The sequence below is a fragment of the Gobius niger genome, assembly GCF_951799975.1.
Source record: "Gobius niger genome assembly, chromosome: 19".
Lineage (NCBI taxonomy): Eukaryota > Metazoa > Chordata > Actinopteri > Gobiiformes > Gobiidae > Gobius > Gobius niger.
In genome coordinates this window covers 14,179,977-14,200,878 of record NC_136870.1, presented here as the reverse complement: position 1 = coordinate 14,200,878, position 20,902 = coordinate 14,179,977, and the positions used below count along the sequence as shown (strand labels likewise).

The following is a 20,902-nucleotide window of genomic DNA, read 5'->3' as shown; positions in this document are numbered from 1 at the left end:
TACAAACTGGTTCTGCAATGTTTGTTTGGATATTATGTTTTGATGTTTGGCTTCATTTGCCATAAGATAAGTTGGAGTTTCCTTTTCGCAATCACAAGCCTTAGTACAGTGGTTCTCAACCTGGGGGTCGGGACCTCCAAGGGGGTCGCGAGACAAATTTGGGGGGTCACCAGATCATTTAGATAAAATATACATATTTTCATTAGCATATAATCTATTGTTTTATGGTAGCATGTGTTTGCTATTTTACCAGAGTGCCATTATTTGTTCATAGTTTTGATGAATTTTATTTCAGCCATTTGTTTTTTTTCCTTTGTTTTTAAGAATTATGTCGGCTAATGTTCCTATTTCTCACGGTGTGGCCCGGGCGGGGGGTCACGAACCTCTTTACCTGTTATAATGGGTGTCGCGGCTCCAAAAGGTTGAGAACCACTGCCTTAGTAGATAAAATGACTGAAATACTAAGAAAACATTGTATCAGAGCTTTTCAAAAAGTAGTCGTCTGTAGTGGGTTGTTAGAATGAAAGACTTTTCACCTTTCATTCAAGAAGCTTCCCGAGTTCTGCTTCTGCATAAAGTACCTCATTGAGGGAGGAGGACTTGCCACTAACTGAACTTGTTGATGCTAAAATAAGCTTTCCCCTCTTCAGGAGACAGTTTTATTATGATCAGTGAGTCACGCCTTCCTGCCTCGAGGATCTTCAGCAAATGCCAAAATCACAACTCTTAAGACATGTCCTGACAAGCTTCCAAAACAAATCTGTATGAATGACCTGATAATAACGTCCGTCCCTAATCAGCACTTTCCCGATTCAAAACACATTACTCACGATTGTTTTTATGACTTAAAGCACGCAGTCCCTGAAAGCAGCTTTTTCCAGATGTGATTTTACACCAAAGCAGGAATAAGGACGAATTGGGTTGTTGGAGCTGTTGTGGGGTTACCATGAGCGGGGCAGCACCTGTTTGGGAGTGCATGGGGATCCTATAAATAACAAGCTGTGGCGTAAGTAATGATATGTTGGGAGTTTAGGAGTAAAGGTGATGAAGTGGCTCTGATAATAGAATATATACAGGTGCATGGGAGCAAATCACAATACAGTGGAAATGTGTATGATTCAGTTTTTTGTTGTAGGCCAATTGTAGAAATTCTGGTTGCACTTTCATCATGTCGATACACTCTTAGGTACCATGCTATTTCCATCCTATCGGTATGATATAAATGTGCTGTAGTGCTACCAATCATCTCTCTGGCATCTTGCGGGTCTAAGGAAAATCGTGCACTTACCCATTTAGGACTGAGACTATGGGACTCATCTTTGCAATATATTTAGTGCTGCACTATTCGGTCCAAACTGAGAGAAATGGAGAGAGTTGGAATAAATCCTTTTCGTAGTCCCTCTGGGGGTAATACAAGTGTTAATGGGTTGATTGGGGGGGGAGGGTAATTTCATCTGCCCCTGGTGTCTCTGGCCAGAAAACCACCCTTGCAACTTCCCTGCACCAGGTCGGAAACGCAATACGTTTGTTAAGTGGTGACGTCACAGCTCTACTTCCGGGGCTAACAGGCTAACAGGCTAACGGGCAAAGCTAACTGCGGGCTAGTGCCACTTTAACAGTGTTTACAGCCAAGTTTGAGTGAAAAAAATAATCTCCATTATGTAATTGGGTTGTGGCACAATGTACAATATTCCTCTAGGGGCATGAGTTACTTGGTTCAGCTTTAAATATGAATCAAATGAAAGCCAAGATCAGGAAAACGTATGTAGCAGGTCTTCATTGAGCTGTCGACTTGTTACTCACGGTCTCCCCTCTGTTCTCGGTGTCTCGTTATTGAAGTCAGTAGAAAATAAAGGGCCTCAAACTGTGTCCAGTCACAAGGGACGGCGCCTGTCCCTGGGCCTCAGCTGCATCCTCAAGTCTCATTCTCCCAAACAACACACACGCTACTTTTAGACAGGAGCCCTCAGCCAGACTATTAGAAAAGACACATTATTTTTTACTATTAAAAAACCCAATTACTTTGTGTCCTTAACCTTGTTTACCATGTGTGCAGTATTTACCTAAAGTGGAAATTAGTGCCATCCTGTATTGTGTTGGGTTTTTTATGCCCACACCTGCTGTACAGTCAGTTAAATCTGCAGTTATTGGGTCAAGACCATAATAACATACATGAACAAAAGGTAATCACAGACTTTAGAGCACTCAGAGCTTTGAGTGTCCACTTAAGAGGTTCAAGCACTATCTATAATGCAACACAGAGCTGTGGCCACTCAACTGCTCTCAGCTATTAGTGGATAACAAAAACATAAATCATTTTCTAAAATAAAACTCATAAAAGATTCACAATCTCAGATGAAAAATAAAAGACAATATGGTTAAGAAATCATAAACCAATTGTTCAGAATGTTCAGATAAATAGGTTTTACATTCACGATCACAAGACATTATGGATGTGTGAAAGTTCAAGCGCATCAGGCTAAGTTATATATATTGTGGGTAAACTTTTACATTTCCTAGTGGCTGCATAAGCACATCTTTCTGTTATTGAGTGCCATGTTTCCCGTGGTTAAAGCGATGTGGCCCGTGCTGAAGCTGACGGCACATAAACTCTCGACAGGAGCTCAGTGCGGAGGAGAGCGAGGCACATATGTCTGTTTGTCATTAATCTGGAGGGCTGCTGATTTCACTCAAAACTCCGCTCTCACCCCCCGAGCCCACTGACTCACAAATATGCATTTCACCAGGGAAAATAACACTTCGCCTGGGTTTCACTTTTTACACTTTTTAAGAACGTACACATTTCCAAACTAATCCATTATTGAGCTTTTGTATTACAATTATATGAGCATAATGTATTTTCATCCTCTGAAGCAAAAGTCGCTCATCTTGCAGAAAACTTTAGCTTAAGTTTGCATGGCTGAATAAGTGAAGGCATTGAAATGTAAGGATGGAGCAGGCTTCTGAATTTGTGTAGCATCTGGTGTGTCCAAGACAAATCTCTTTTGGGTCAATTTTGAATCTTGAGGAGCTTTAGACTTTAACCTCTTAACCCCCGCCTTAACCGAGCACATTTTCTCCAGTTCGACGTTAACCAAATCTGAAAGCTTCTTGAAAAAAGCGACAAAAGCGAGACATAAATGAGGATGAAAACGCACCAATGAAAAGCACCAAGAAAGCGATGATAACGCAGCAAAACGGTTACTTAAAAGCCTCAAAAAAACGCAGCAAAACAGCCAACAAAAAAGCTACAAAAATGCACTCCAAAGGTAGCCTTAGCTTTCAAATGAGGCGTTACACTGGACTATAGGTTGTAAGCTCCAGTCATGAAGCTGAACTGGAGAAAATGTGCTCGATTAAGGCAGGAGGTAAAAGGTTAAGACTGTACATTGTAGAAAATAATACCAGCAGAAGTGATTCTAGTAATATTTACTGCTACTGCTAACTACTATTGTAAACAACAGCAACAGCAGTTATTGGTGGTAATAGCAGCAGCAGTAGCAGCAGCTGTAGTCTTGTTAGTATTTGTAATAGTAGTAGTTCTGCACAATCATAGCAACAGCTTCATCAATATTTGCAACAGTTGTGATAGAGAATGAATTTAATTTGCCATTTTTTTTGTTTGGTTGTACAATACGGTCCATCTCTGTAGTACAGCTACAACATTGACTATTTGGCGCCTTGTGTTTTGACTTGGTTATCAATGACAACAAACTCCACTGAGATATGTTCTTACCTAGGCTTAGACGAGTTGAACTTCACCCCGTTTGGAGCCATAGGAATTTGCTGGGAGAGGCCAAATGCTAACAACATCTTTGGTCGCTGTGCGTGACTGAGCACACGCACAAAGACCAGACAGGTACGCATCAACTCGTCTAAGCTCAGGTAAGAACATATCTCAGTATGTAAAAACGGTGGCCTGTTCCTTTAAGTTCACACTTTACGCCGATTGGTTCAGTCTCCCTGTCACTCACAACATGACGTAGGCTGGCCAATAGGAAGTGAGAGGAGAAAAAGTTCACAATCACTACAAATAAATAATTAGCAGTAGACACTCACGTTTTCATCTTCACCTCTTGGTCCTATTTTTTCACCAACAAGAAGTAGCAGCAGTACAGTAACAAAAGGCAGTTTAAATACATTACAGCACACACCCTCAATCCCTCATCTCAATATTAAAAGAATTGTATTTTCTGTTCTCTTTCCCTGGAGGCTATTTATAATACGAATAATGTCAGAACCACACATTTTCCGTGTAGCACTTTTGGAATAAACGGGGGCTTTTATTCAAACCGCTGCCTGGCTGTACGGAGCAGGCAGTAGGAAATCAGGCTCCTCTTGTCACAGAGTTGATCAGTGCATTGTGTTCAGTGCCACCGGCTCCGTCTCTGCTGCAGGATATTGTGTGTCATTCACAAATCTGCATAACAACGAGCTGCTCTTACCTCAGTACGTACGGGGAAGATGACGAAAAACTGGGCAGGAAAGAGTACGCGGGGAGATATTTTTGTTCGAGTACCATCAGTGTCTATTGTCAATAGAATAATAAAAAGAGAGTTTACATGGCATTCCGTCTCCTTTCTGTATTGGTTAAAGTACAAGGCATCCCATTTATGTGCCGTGTCTCTATCTGAGCAGTCAAGCAGCAACACTTACTAAACTCACTTGTTATTCTTTGGCCTATATCAGCCCAGTAGGCGATGTTTGCACACGCTGGGCTTGTGCGTCAGTCGGGACAGCTCTATGTGAGTTGTGCACAGCCAGCCACAGAGCCACGTTCCTCGCAGCGCGGCAGGATGTTCCAACTCTGCGGGAGGCGACACTTATACGTGGAGGTGCTAAACTGAAAAAAAAAATACATCTAATGCATCTATACAGCAGTCATCAGTTCTTCAGGAGACTTTGGCAATGACAGAGGAGTGATGAAATTAAAGTTGGAAGAGGAGTTGACGGAAAGGACGTCCTTGTGGAACAGCAGCTAGACAGATTTGTAGTTTATAGTTTAGTTTTGAAGTCTTAATAACACACCGGGAAGAACCTCTGTCATTGCTAGGCCATATTCCCACTGAAATATGAGACGGCAATGACAATATTTACCTAATCTACATAGTACAGGTCACTGTCTGGACACATCACTTGATTATTTATCTATTTATTTATTATATTTACTTTACACCGATCAGTATTCATGCTGAGTTTATGAACAAAACTGACTCACTTTTTAATCGTGTTTTTGTCGCTCTGATGTTGCTTTTTTGACAGTTTTTCTGTTGTATTTTCATCCCATGTTTTCATCGCTTTGTTTAAGAACGTTTTACATTTGGGTAAAGCCGAACTAGAGAAAATGTGGTCGGCTCAGGTGAGGGTTAAAGAAGATCTAAGTAACTTGTTAACCTTAATAAATCCTTTCCATAGTCACTCCGGGGGTAATACAGGTGTTATTGGAGGGTCTTTCATCTCCCCCTGGTGTCTCTGTCCAGAAAACCACCCTTGCAACTTTCCTGCCTCTGGGTAGGAAGCTAACAGGCTAACGGGCAAAGCTAACTGCGGGCTAGCGCCATTTAAACAGTATTTACAGCCAAGTTTGAGTGAAAAAAATGTATCTCCATTGTGTCATTGAGTTGTGGCACAATGTACAATATCCCTCTCTCTGTTTGTCGTCTCTGTCAGTGTAGTATTTACTCTCACGGACAATTCATGAGTAAAAAAAAAATCGCAACATGCTACGACACCTGCAGTGGCGCTCATGGCCAGGTTAATACATGATCAAACATGGATGTTCTACAATGTGAATCTCGGGTGTCATCTGTGAGCAGGACCCTCAGAGTCTAGGGCCATACATGCAAAACTCTCAATCCAATAAACCATTCACTGCACCGCACTCATTTATCTAAGTTTATACAGTTTGCAATAATATTACACCAGACTGAATTGTCACAGTGGAGCATTGGTAATGATTTCCTTGAAGGTTGGTCTGACCAAAAGAAAATCCATGGGTACAAGGACACGACGCCGAGGCCCATTGTGTCTTATCAGCCACTTCACAGCTTTGAGCCGGGTCTCTCCTGAAAACACGACTGGGGCTGTATTCAAATGAGTTTTACAAGTAAGAAAAGGGTGTTATCTATCGGCGACGTATTCAGATTGCTGCGAAAACTAATGAAGAGCACTGTAGATGATAAGACTTGCACGGGTTCATAATTGAGAGACGCGCCTAAGGGGCTCATTTAGACACCACTTATCAAGATAGTTCATATAATAAGACTGTATAAACAATTTAAAGGACGGACCAAATCGATAGGAGGTACAGAGAAAGTGGTGCATGATGGGAGAGCTCTCTACTGTCAGACAAGGACAAAACATCCATAGGGTATGTGATCATCGGATGGAGTAATGAGAATAAAATGATGGCATTATAGCTGTACATTTACCAACTCTGGACTCAAATTACAAATGAATAATATTAACACAAGCAAGAGCACAGTATCCAGGCCAGAGGTCGTTATGTGGCGAACTGTAATCTATAGGTTGGATAGATCTAGTGGGTTCTTCTGCTCTTCGGAGACACGGATCAATGACAAGTAGCTCTGAAGTCACCCACATGAACGCCTCAACGGCTCCGGGCAAATCGTTCAGCGTGAGCTTCTGTTTGACGTATGAACGGAGGATTAGCTGCTTCTTTTGTTTTTCTAAGTGGACCAGGCAATAGAGTCATTAGCATTACTGTCGTCTTTTCAAATAGATTTTGGGCTCGATTTTTCTTTTTTTTTTCTTTGAAACTGTTATTCTGTCCTTTTTCCTGTAATGGGTGTTATTACTAAGACTTTCATCCATTCAAACAATGGAACCGTAATTCTGTAATTCTGTAATTCAGTCCAAATTTTATCTCACTTGATACCCAACCCCCAGTGACAATCAGCACAGCAGAATCCTTGCCAAAGAAAATAATATGCCGTCATTATTATTAAATATTTGCTGCGAAATGTCAACCGATAATTAAATTTCACTGTGAAACAATTGGATCAATGTTTTCCAAATGCCACTGCTTATGTCGCTACAAACAGCCTAATAAATATTGTACTTGATCAGATTGTCGAGGTTTCCGACGGAGACAGATGGCCTGTAGTCGGCAACAACAATCTTCCCATGTGGGGCATCAAAGTACAGGTCCTCAGGAGGGTCAAAAAAAAAAAAAGCTCTCAGATCAATACACATTAGGCTGCGCTCCTGTGGATTAGCCGCCACAGTGGAAGCAGAAATGTGCAGTGTGGACATTTAGACTGGGTTGAGTGAGCACAGCCGATACCCAAGGACTTAATAATGATTATGTCTGGGATAATGTGGTGAAATTTCTACACTGACATGACAGGCTGGCTGCTGCTCTTTGACAAGTATTGATTTTGAACATCGAAAAACTATCATAAGGGCGGACACATGTTCTCTTTAGATTAGGCTGAGAGCATTTGAGATGAAATGAAAGATGCAAAGAATAGGTCTTGTATATATATAGTTTAAATGGGTAACTATGAATACTTTTTTAGACTCTCAGTGATGAGTATTGTTTGCAAGTGATGAGATTCACTGGATAATTTCTTGCTGGTTTGAGCATTCCTTCAAAAAATATTGCTGAAAGTGATATTTGCTTTTCACCATTGTGTCAAATAAGCAACACCTTTCTCTGGAACCACTTTATTAATACATTTTTGGGTTGACTGAACATATTGATATTAGAAAAGGTCAACGTTTTGATTCTTCTGCGATAACATAAAAGAAAAAGAAGCACTTTTTCAATTCATACAAGACTTCGTAATAGCCAAGGTTAGGTGTTTTGTTTTCTTTGTTGCATTAGTCTGTGGATTCTGTTCTGACAGCCTTGGTTCTTTGTGATATCTGGTAACTTTCTCATGTTTCACTTGTAATGGCGGAAGATTGCAGTTATGATATGGAATACATGGCATTGATGGAGCCAGAATCTTCCCCCGGGGCCCGAACACTGGTGGTGGTGGGACGAGACTTGGGGTGACCAGATAGCGACGATCAGAGCCGAGGAGGGGCAGAGGAGGGTCGCAGCACGGCCGGGAAACGGCCGAGTGATTGACCAGGAAGTTTAAGAATGAATGGCTGAAGCAGGAATAAACAGCTGCGATGATTGGCTGATGCGAAAGGTGCGGCTTGAGCTGGGGCCGTGATTGGATGATTGGTAAAGGCAGGTCTTCCAGGTTGAATTTGCACTGAAGCTTCATTAAGCATAGGTTTTCTTGAGTTCACATTTTTTTGCTTTAGTATAAGATAATGTCTGGTTAAATATTATTCATATAGTTTTACCAGTGAAGTTGCAACTTTATGTTTAGCGTTTAAAAAGTGCAATGTGCAAAGGTGTTTAAGACAAGAGGGAAAGTTCCATGCTATATACCATATGTTCACAGTCCAAACATTATGGATAGATTAAAGGTATATTTCAGGATTTTTGACATAGGGCCTCATTTCATAGTTATCCAGAGTGTTGCTGGTACCTGGAGATATTTTTTTTGTAATTCATGCAGTTCTCATGTTTGAAGAGTTTCGTGGCACTAGGCTAATGCAAGGCTAGCACATTTCTACGATGTCAGCTAGCCTGCATTAAAAACAGTCTCACGCACTCCACAGAGCACCTGAGGCAAATCACTTATAGAATAATTTTAACCATTTTGCATTTAAATACCTTATATTTGAGCAGCATCTGCTTCGTGTTTGTATAAGCTACGCAGCGGTGGAGTGATCTGCTAGAAAATAGTCCCTCAAAATGCGATCATTCATGTGATGCAAGGTCAGTTATATTCCAAAAAATATTCTATCGACACAGACATTTATATGGTTAGTCTGGTGTTATAAGTGATTTGCCTCAGGTGCTCTGTGGAGCGGGTCAGACTGTTTTTAATGCAGGCTAGCTGACATCGTAGAAATGCGCTAGCCTTGCATTAGCCTAGCGCCACGAAACTCTTCAAACATGAGAACTGCATAAATTCCCCAAAAAATATCTCCAGGTACCAGCAACACTCTGGATAACTAGGAAAAGTTTCTTGTGTCCAAATAATTAGTATCACAAAAGTCAAACCAGAAAAGACAAGTGCATTATTATCCCACAGCAAAATCCTAATATTTGTGTTAACTCTCATAATGCACTTTAATGTGTGCCATTTCTACCGTTTCTACTCCATCTTTCGCTGTATTAATTCACACTCAAGGCCAGAACTTTTCCAACCCCCGTTCACTTCTCACACCACCCAGCCTGTGCTCTGCTAAATGAAGCGGTCCTCATTGCTGGTCCGTCATGTTGAGTAATGGCCACAGTGTCAGTGGGAGCGCACCTGCAGCCAGCGCACATGTTACAGCCCTGTGTGTCACCGGGCTAAAATAACCACGGCCGGATTAGCTACAATTTGTGTTATACGCTGTCAGGGTCCGGTCCTAAAGCCAAATGGTCAAAAATGTCATTGCAAATGCCAACACACTTTTTTTTTAAACCCAAGACTGGCGACAAAAAAATACAGATATGAAGCCGCTATTTTCCCATTCTGGTTTTCTAGAAAATATGGGGGAAAATATCGCCCAAAAAGAAAGTCATCTGTGCAGTTTTTGAGACATGATGTAACCTATTTTACTTATCATTGGAAAAAGTATTCATCCCGGAACTAATTAATGTCATTTGGGAAATTCTTTATTTTTGAGACATGTATGAATGAAGGGGGCTCAATAAGTAACTTTATCTACTACTATTAGATTGACCCAATAGTGTTTCCTTGCTAAATAAAGCATTTATTTCTGAACTATAAGACCAGAGCCTTTTCAGAGGTCAGTTCTCTCCACGTTTCTTTTCTTTGCATCATTTCTTCACATATTTCACACTTTGTCGAATAGACTTTTGCCCTTTTGCTGTTTATCTTACTGACAAAGCGCGGCTCTAACCTCAGCCTCTCTTGATCTTGCTGAATAAAATACTGTTGGGCCATAGTATGAGAAGTTACACGATTTCATTTGCAGAGTTGCTTTGTAAGCACCTCCTCTGGTCTATGTAGGCTACAGCTATGCAGAGTAATGTGTTTTGGTTAGCTGCTATCTTGAGAAGCGGCGCAAGTGTAACAGCAAAATATACAAGCGATGAATTTCCCCATGAATGGACCTCGCTGCTTCTTATCGAGACGGGGAACGGGGTGTTCTATTTCAAAACAAGATGTGAGATGTGGACTTATAGATACATCAACTTTTGATCAGTTATTGCACTTCAATGACCATAAATTGGACATTTAGCCAAGTAGTTTCCACATTGTAAGCCAATCATAGAAAAAGTCTTCCCTCTCACTGTATAAGATTTCATCAGCATCATGAGAAGAGAAACACTTTTTCAAACCAATATCTCAATTCTAAAAAACAACCGTTTTTCTGTGAAGCTTCAATGTGGAAATTGCTTGACTAAATATCTAGTACTATATGGTCTTTTGTCTTATTGGATAAATTCCCTTACAATGGAAAACTTCTGTACGACTGAGAGCTTAGACAAACTTCCACGTTGGATATAAAACCTCAAAAACAAAACAGAAGCCTTAATTATATGCTAAACAAGGGCCGAGCATGTTGTATTTTCCCGGATGGCAATAAAATGTTTGTATAAATGAAAGCATCCAGAGCCACTTGCTACATTTGATATACAACAATTTACTGAGTTTGCTTTGGGCTCAAACTTTTTCATTTCCTCTCATTGTCAGTCATTACAGAGCGCTCAGGCAGTAATAACTATGATTAAATATAATTGCGATGAACTTCGCTCCTCGGCAGAAGACACTGTGTGGGTGTGGAGACCTCGCATAAACCGTGATGGACAAGTGACAATGCGATAATGAATGCTATATACAAAACAGCACCTGGGATTTGAGAATGGCATGTTTTTATTCTGCTGTGGGGTCCCGTAGATGAATGGGACAATTGTGACCCGGGACAGGGGACGCATTCCTGACTGGAGGGGAACAACTCTCCCCACTCGCTTCCACTCTGTCACTAACACCAGCAGCTTTTGTCACCGTGCATAGGGCGCGGGCACCTAAACAATAATGTGCTGAACAGATTCCTATAGAGAAAAACAACCATATAGTGTCTGTAGAGTTAGAGACAAGAGGCAACCGCGCATTTTTCTAATGGAAATTATGGTGGAAATGTTACCAGAAAAGCTCCGAGCACTTTTCCAAAAATAATCCTGTGTGAATGTATCAAAACATGAAAATAATTGGTAATAACTTATTTCAACCAAACAAACTGGAATTGGAATTGGAATTGGTCTGGTCTGGCCTGGTCTGATTTCAGGCCTTTCCGTCCCCCAGGTTAGAGAGTAAATGAAAGAGTGAGTGATATTTTTTCTCACTTCCTGTTGTCCCTCTGCCTTGCTTGGTTTGACTGTGAGGAACTGTAAAAAACTGAAGCAGATCAACATTTTTATCAAGTAGACACTAAAGGTTTTCTATTTTTCTATTAAAGGAGCTATACCTGATTTTTTTTTCTTTTTGTAAGTTCAAATTATTTTTGCCCCATAAAAGTATGTTGTAAAAGTAGTCATTTGTGAAAAAATCAGCCTGATGCGTGACATTTGCACCATATAATGATTCGTTGATGTTGTGTATGGTCAACTCAAAAGGGGTTGACGGCAGTGACGGTAAAAATACCCATCTCGTCACATTTCGACCAAAAAAGTTCCAAATTAGGTATAGTCCCTTTGAAGCAGTACTAAGTAACTCTTCCCCCTAGAGGCCATAAGCGCAACTGCAGGTGTAGTAGCAAGTTACGATTTTTTAACTTATTAATTGTCTTGGAGAGTAAATACTACGCCGACAGGAAAGGCGAAGGGAGAGAGGGTTACTGTGCATCCAATTATACAATAGAATTATTTTTTTTCACTCAAACTTTGCTGTAAATACTGTTTAAAGTGACGTTAGCCCGCAGTTAGCTTTCCCGTTAGCATGTTAGCTTCTTCTTCGTGATTTCATTAGTGTGTATTGCTTTCTCCGGACCGGTGGCAGTCAAGTTGCAAACATGGTTTTCTGGTCAGAGACACCAGGGGGAGATGAAAGACCCTCCAATCATCCCATAAACACTTGTATTACCCGCAAAGGGACTACGAAAAGGATTTATTAAGGTAAACACGTTACTTAGTACTGCTTTAAGTCTGAAAATGTCTGAAATGTTACATGTCACATCAAAAAAGGGAAATCAAAGCCCATGTCAGCTCAAGTTAAACCTGCAGTTTGGCCGTGAGCATAAGATGATGGCGCTCATTGCCACTTCCTGAATAAGATGAATGTTTAGAATAACGCATCTTTGGGATTGGCAGCAAAGACTATCAAGATACATTATTAAGTGGCTATACCTCAGAGCAAATATGTTGGCACTAAAGCGCCTCCCCCAACTCAATCATCTGTTCAGAGGAAACCACATAATCAAAAGACAAATAGCTCATGTGAGGTCAATCTGGAAACACCACAGGAACCGGACAGAAAGTAATGGCTCGATCTGGATCTCTGACTGGCTGATCTTCTGTTGAAATGGCTTTGGGGGCTTTCTGGTGGGATCACAGCTGAGATGCAGATGTATTTCTCTGTGTGGTGCAGTGCCTTATCAGCACCCTGGATAGCTCTAGTGAAACCCGCTTAATTCCCTTCTGTGCCGTTATCTCCCGCTGGTGGGTTTCCCTGTTGTTTATGGAAAGCACATTTCAGCAATTACTTCCACTTGAGCACACATACAAATTACATTTAACACGGCTGCGTTTCATTAAGTATTTGTCTGTGTTGTGGCTTTTCTTATCTATAGCTATACTGTGTGTTGCCAAGAGACAGATTTGCAGCAATTCAGTTCAGTCCTTTATTCGTGGTCTTTCATGCAGGCCGATTTCAAATGCCAATAAGGCATTTCTACATACGTTTGTTTTGAAGATCGTCTGTACTACTGTAACTGTATTATACTGAAACCATAAGTGGCAGTTTTATATTTAATTGAAAGTAGGCCACAGAGGGATGGGGGTTTAAATGTCGGTGATATCTGATATCAGTTACAATAATGGTAAATAAATATAAACTTGGTAACGCTTTATATTACGGTGTGCTCGTTAAGTATTAATAAGGATTAATTAACATTCATAATATGCTTGTAAAGTTTTAGCACACTTCTATTATACTTTTATCTGTTAGGCCATTAAAAATAAGCTTATTCATAGCCAACCCCTAACCTCACCCTGACCTTAAGCCTTACCCTATGCCTAAAACGATTACTAATGCTTCTTAATACTTAATGAGCACACCTTAATCCAAAGCGATGCCATAAACTTTAATGAATTAAACAAGCCCACTTTCCAAAAAGTTATCTGCAAAATTCTGATTCACCATTCAAGCAGAGACTGCTTTGTGACTGAGAGAGGATTTCAAACACCTGTGCTCTTCAGGTGTTGTTGAATCTTGTGGGGCACAGCCTCACGTGAAGAAAATCCAGTTGGTTTGACAGATTGGACTTAACACATACCGTATACCCATAATATATAATATATAAATCTAGTTAGTATATTAATAATTTTTTTCTCTTCTCCAGGTTCAGCCTACTATGACAACGTGAGACCACTGGCTTACCCCGACGCCGACGCCGTCCTCATCTGCTTTGACATCAGCCGTCCCGAGACTTTGGACAGTGTGCTCAAAAAGGTCAGTATCACATTAACAAGTGTGAGCATAACCTTTTAATATATAACATTTTTTATTCCACTGTGAGATTTGGACTTGTTATGCTTGGCCTTTCACTTGCAATAGGTCATGCGTTCAGCTATGCAATACTTTTGACACTTAAATTTCCTCACTTTTAGCAACAATTCATAGCCTTGTATCAGTCTTCAGGGCTAAGTCTTGCCTATACTGCAGCATTAAGCCCTCTTGTTGATCTCTGGTTGATAATAGCCCAATGGCCCTAAGGTTTTTAGATTAACACAGGTACAACAGTATTTAAGGTATATATATCAAAGTCATGGTTAGTCACAAACAGATCTAGTCTCACCCTTCAAATCTGACACGTTTACTTGCGACAACATAAATCGCAAACTCAAACATTTTCCCACTGGTCAACCTGCATTCGTCAGCACTTTACACACATTCCTTCAGTCACCACTCACTCACCATTGCATTATCAGGACAACAAAACCCACTTGACCATTCTATAGTGGACAAATTCTCACAAACTCCAGGGTTCCATTCGGGAGGCCAACTTGACCCCTGCCCCGGCTACATGCTCTGATCATTAGCAGTGAATAAGTATTGATCCACAAAGGCATGCCCAGGATGCCACAGTGACATGTGGAGGGCTGCTCTATTCATTGTATTGATATCTTTATTATCTCAACCACCTGAATATGGTAATGAGACATGATTGAGTACTTTTTTAGCTCGTTGGTGCCAGCTACAGACTTTATAACTACATTTTCTACAACATTGTGTCACTTATGCTTGTGGTTTGGCTCAAATTATTATATTTTAAAGTGTTTATGAGAGTAATATTGCCCTTTTCCCTATATACAACCTGTGCATCGCTTTTGATGCTCAAGACCCACCCTAAGGCTAAAAATAGTTCTTTAACATTGGACCACCTCTTGTCCATTCACCACAATCATAATGCTAAACCGCAAAACATCCCTCTTCTTTTTCTCTCTCCTTTGTTCTCTGTTTGGTTCAATCTCTTCAAATGCTGTTTCCAATCCCCACCTCCTAAAGCTGTCTATATCTCTCTCTCATCTCGCATTACCCGACCAATATCCTCCTTCTCTCTAAACCCCTTTGAAATAAAGTATCAAGTGTTTTTTGAATTGAAGATTATGGAGAGGCCAGCACTCCAACCTTCAAAGAAGAGAGACCTCCTATGTCCTCATGTTCCCAAGATGATTTCGCTCAAATATAACGCTGCAGATATTGACACAAAGTTACAAAGACATTTCTCAAGGCCAATTATACAGTATATATAGTGTTGGCCAAATATATATGCTACAAGATAAATAAATTGGTTCCCCCAGCTTTAATTTCAGCCATAAACCACGCTGTGTATAGCGCACAAAAAAATCACAACAAATTAACAATGCGGCAGTGTGTGTCAGATAAAACCTGACACACACTGCTGACAATTGTTATTTGTCTGACAGAACTGCGCTGGCTGACAAATAACAATTGCATTAACAGCAGTGAGAAAGGCGTCTTTGTATTAAATAAATGGAGAGGTTTGTTATGAGGGAGAAGTCTATAGTTAAATTGTACGGGTTGGTGCAGTTGGAGGATCTCACAAACACAAGTACAATAGCTTTGCATAATACACCAAATTACGATCAACTACAATCTGTCAGTGTTATTTGCCAACACTCCTAAATTATGCAGTTTTGCGACATCAAAAGCGCCAATAATCATTTATTCTGGTAATTTCGTCTCCAAGTTTTTGATTCAGCATTTATTCAAAGTCATCTATCATTTTTAAACTTTGTGTGTATATTATATATTATAAAGATTTACTACTAAATAATGTTAGAATTTTCTATTCATGTTGGTGGTTTTCTTGATCACAGCAATTTGACCCAATTTGACAAAGTTGGCTCTTTACATCAGAGTATCAAAAGATATATCGGGGACATTCAGTGAGGACATGTTTGATAAAAATGACTTTTAATGCACATAACTCCCAACCAGGGGTACAGGGACCTCTGGGGGTACTTGAGGACCTAGCAGGGGGTACTTGGAACTATTTCAGATTGAAAAAAGGGGAACAAGTATATTTTCAGTAAAATGTGTTGATTTGGGAGAATTGTAGGTTTATTTTGACTGCAACATTACGAATACCACTGAAAGGCCAAAGGGGTACGAAAGACAAAAAACGTTGGGAACCACTGATCTAGATGATCGAGTGTACGCTTGTGTACACAGAGTGTCCAACAGGCGGCCCGCGGGCCGTGAGATGTTTCCATCCACCACTTGTGGAAAATTAATTCCTGAGTATGCAAAAAATTGCTCACTCAAGCCACACATGAAGAATTCCATACATGTCCAGCAGAGGGCACTGTTCAGGATATAAACAACACATTATAGCCACGTGGTAAATAGTAGCTTATCACTAGTCTGGAGTGCATAAATAATGACCACAGTGTAGCAGAAACTACAGGCTTGTAACGTGCAATACAAGTGCAAGCCGTTTTTATGAGGCTACAGTCCTGTCAGGCTCATTATTATTCATTTATAGAAAAAGATTTCCTCAATTGTATTTTCCCAAATAAAACATATATTACTGGAGTTTTTGTTTATGGACCCCTGCAATACTTCCGATCTATTTTGGCCCCCTGGGAAATTTACTTGGAGACCCTGGTGTAAACCATGATTGTACACCAGATTTTACATTACACTAAGGGTTAATTTTTATTTAGAAGTGTTTTGTCTTTCACCACGAAGGTTATGATAAACAAATGGAGGCATGCACTTGCTCAATGTTTCGAAACCTGTGGTAAGTAAATAAATAAATGGCCTTTCTACCAGCTTTAGGCACTCAAAGCGCTTTACATCAAGGAACCAGTCACCCGTTCACACACTCATTCATACACCAGTGTACACAGACACTGGAGTAAAGGTGGGGTAAAGTGTCTTGCCCAAGGACACAACAACAGTGTGTGGCTGTGGGATTCTAACCACCGACCCTCACAAGATGACCCGCTCTACCCCGTACAGGGGTATCTTCAACTGTATTAACCCACATTGGGTTAGTCCTTGTTCAGAACTATTTCAGCCATGGTTTGTACCTGGTTTATTCTCATTAAGAAGGATCATTCAGTTAGATAAAGCTGCTTCTTGAGCGAGTTTAGATCTGGCACTTTGGGTGACTTGTGTCATGTGAAAAGCAGCACACAAATTCACTTCCCCTTGGTGGTAATTATAGCCGTAATGACAACCGCCACTTAAATCAACCACCCATTGATGTTCTTGATGATTCCACATTTAATGTATCTAAAATGTACACATTTTCCCCACAGTGGCAAGGCGAGACCCAGGAGTTCTGCCCCAACGCTAAGATCGTGCTGGTGGGCTGTAAGCTGGACATGAGGACAGACCTGAGCGTGATGAGGGAATTAGCCAAGCATCGGCTCATCCCAGTCACCCATGAGCAGGTGAGACCCACAGCACTACACACAACACACAGAGCACATGGACACCGCTCAACCGGGGGTTAAATTAGCTCGTCCTTTCATGCACTGTGTCAAACCTGGCTTGAAATGAGCTGCTTATGCATCCATACATTAGCATAGGAAAACAACTCCACAATTGCTATGCATAATTACATCCAGAACCTGTATAACATACACTGTGCCTCATTGTAATTCTCTGCAGCACTGATTTCTATTTGCCGTTAACCTTACATTGCAAATTAAAAGATATCTTGGCAAAAGTGGCAGCTTTTATTGTCAATGAATAAACAAAATGTCATTCCAAATATGGAGGTGCATAAAAAGAGCCACAGACAAACAGCAGGACGTCAGATAACACAATAGCTTTGCTTGCGTCTTGAAGCGACAAACAAGGCACACATGCATTTTAATAGGGCATTTTCATGTTAATGTGAATTTTCCATTTCATCTTGGCAGCCTATTGTCAACAAATTAATATTTCTGTTCAACCAGGGCAAGGCCTAGGTAATTGCCTGCCTTGATTGGCCTGCCTGTAATGAGATCAAAATTGCTTCATGAATGGTGCAATATATTAGTCTTTGCTGTGGCTCAATTAAAATATCTATATATATCTTAATGTCATTTCAAATGGATATGATTAAGAGGGTTAAGAGCAGGAGTCTCCATGTACAGCATCACTGCAGCCCTTTGCAAGTCGCTCCCCAAAGGCTTTCTACATTTCAACAAAAAGCGATGAGTCAAAGGAAGCAAACGATCAATCACTGTATGCAAACATTTAGGTAAATATAGTTAAATGTTAGGAAGAAACTCATTTAATTTTCTTTGTGTTGAGAGATCATTTTGGCAACTAACTGTCCAGGAAGTACAGCGCCTAAATCCCGTATGACTCAGGCATCCTTAAAGCAAAAGGCAGAAGTAATCATAAATGCATTATGTGAACTAAAGAGACCGTATTTAGATGGTTTGGAAAGGTACAGAGGACGGATGCTGAGGTTAGAGCAGTCCTGGGGAAAAACAAAGTTTAATGAATGATATAAAGTTAGTTGATGAGGATGATAAGGCTAAAAAGTCAGACCATTTGTTTCTAATGTGAATCACCTCACTTTATGCCCATATAAGCCTTAAGTATCAGTGTATATAGCCATTAGAAGGAATGTTTAATAGTACCATTATCGCAAGGGTCATAAAGGGTGACTCTGCACATCATTACAGAGACACCCAACTGTGCAAAACAAACCTATCTATACTCTGCTGTGGTTGAAAAATACTGGCAATGTAAGCTTATGAAGTAGTTATTCTTGGAGAGGCAGTTGAAGCCCCTTGTAATGAGTGTTATTTAAAAGGCCACTAACCGAGAGCATTACATTACGGCCACTTGAGCGACTGAGGAGGTCCGGAGGGAAGTGTGGTCACCAGAGTGGAGCTGATGGACCACGGCTGCTCCCCGTAGCACAACCCCAGTCGTCTATGGATGTTAAAATAGTGATAAGAGCTTTAGACATGGTGCACGTTTCTAGTTCTGGTTTACTGACTAATGTTGCTTCATGCTGGTTTTCAATGATCAGCATTTCTACAGACTGTCACACTGTTGAGATGCCTCATTTAATTTCGAGAATGATTTTATTTTATAATGTCGTGTTAAATGGCACTCTGCAGCTTTTGGATTTTGTCTCTGAGGGGAGTCTGTGTGTGGCGCTCATGTGCCCTAGTTGATAATGCAAATAAGGAAGAAGGGTTGTACGAGTCTGGCAGGTTATCCTGGACCAACAACTCATCCACTGTTCCTAAGTGCAGGATAAACGTTATGGAAACCACTATCACAAGCCACTACACTCTTTGCGTCAGTCCAAAGCCCAGATAAATGGAGTTGAAGGAGAACAATGTTCCCAAAGTTGACCTGTTACAAATCAGTAGCCTGGCAAAGGTAAATGCCATTGTCAATGCGAAAAATTTGCTTTCGAATTTGCAGAGGAAAAACACAAAGTACTGTATTTTATGGACTATAAGTCGCTCCGGAGCATAAGTCGCACCAGCCTTGGCAACTACCTGGACATGGAGGTGTAACTGCATCGTTGACAAGCCTCTCACGCTGTTCAAGTTCTCATTTGTGAACTTGTTCCTCTTGCTGTTGCCATCTAGCTTTTACCTTTTTTAGTTATCTTCATTGCAGTAAAAGTCGATCTTCCAAACTTTCTTTCTGCTGCTCGATTACCGTTTTTTAAATTTCCAGGGGTTCAGGAGTAGCAGATACTGGAGTGCCCTCTAGTGGCTGTCAGTGTGAAAATAACAAACATGTGAAATTATATAATATGATATATAAGTCGCACCTGAGTAGAAGTCGCACCCCTAGCCAATCTATGAAAAAAATGCGACTTCTAGTCCAGAAAATATGGTAAAGAACCAGAGAAGATTTCTACTTTCCAAAACAACAAACAAAACTAGTAGAGAGGTTTATTAAAAGAGGCTAAAAGCAGCCTGTCCACAAATGACCTTTTCACACATCACGATCCATTAACATCTTAGCACCTCTCTGTTTCCCGAGCAAACAAAGTCTAATTCAGTTCTTGCTTGCGTTTCAGGGCACTGGCCTGGCACGGCAGATCGGCGCAGTGGCCTACGCGGAGTGCACCTCCAAGTATTCAGAGAACAGCGTCCGAGATGTGTTCCACGTCACCACTTTGGCGTCCGTGCACCGGATCCACCGCACGCCTATTAAGCGCGCTGCGTCCCGCAAAGGAGGGGTCAAACGGGTGTCCCAACAACCGTCCCGGACTGAGATAGTACACGAGCACCCGCCTGCCATCAGGAAGGACCGGGCCAAAAGCTGCGTGATCATGTAGGAACGACGCAGACCTGAAGAGACAAGGAGTGCACATTATATGGACTTGGACTCTTGTACTAGTTTTGCACTGTATAAAGGACAATGCAATGGGAATGAATGCTTTTTAATGGACCACGATGAGGAGTGTCTGTCCATACTTTTGTCGACTTTTCTCAGTGGCTATGTCAATGGAGGATGAGGAAGGCTGGAGTAGAACACTGCAAATGCTTTACTTGAATATTTAGAAACGAAAGAGGTGGTGGTTCTCAACTGGTCTGCATAAATTAGGCAAAACATTGTGGCCTCTGACAGGAGAAGTGGCTCGCACAAACCATCTTCTTTCAAGCACATGTTTATAAATGAGTTATAAAGTATAAACGTAACTGTACACAAACCTTTAGTCCTCTTTGTCGATGTCTGAGAAGAAGGAACATAGGATAGAAAAATGAGAAACTGACAAGGGACAAATGATGAGGATCCAACAATTTGATCAGAATATCTCCAGAACACACCTTTTGTATGCAGGTTGCCCATCCCCAGATATTAAACTAGGTTTGATACAACTACAGCAGGGGGATTCACTTATTGTGCATGTCTGATGGGGAAAACCAAAGCACTCACAGGTAACTGAGTCATAGGAAAACATGTGAACTCCACATAGAAAGTCCCACATGGTTCAGCAATCGAATTTCCGACTGTAATGCAAGAGAGTTGATGACTCGGCCACAGTGCCATCCAAGTCTTCGAATACACTATAACTCATGTATTTTTAAGGATATACCAGTTGAGAACCACATTTCAAACGAATGATGGAAGCAATGGAGAATAAAATAGATTATATGTTGAGATTACCTGTTACTGGCTGTTACTGG

At 40.8% G+C, this 20,902-nt stretch overlaps 1 protein-coding gene across 1 annotated transcript in view; it reads left to right on the top strand.

Moving 5' to 3' along the window:
• LOC306978710 (rho-related GTP-binding protein RhoN-like) overlaps positions 1 to 20,362 on the top strand; it is a 30,184-nt gene extending 9,822 nt beyond the window's left edge. The window contains exons 3-5 of the mRNA XM_079577374.1: positions 13,606 to 13,715; positions 17,057 to 17,191; positions 19,789 to 20,362. Coding sequence (XP_079433500.1) covers positions 13,606 to 13,715; positions 17,057 to 17,191; positions 19,789 to 20,049 — 506 coding nt within the window. The 3' untranslated portion in view covers positions 20,050 to 20,362. The remainder of the gene's footprint in view (positions 1 to 13,605; positions 13,716 to 17,056; positions 17,192 to 19,788) is intronic.
• Positions 20,363 to 20,902: the final 540 nt, after the last annotated feature.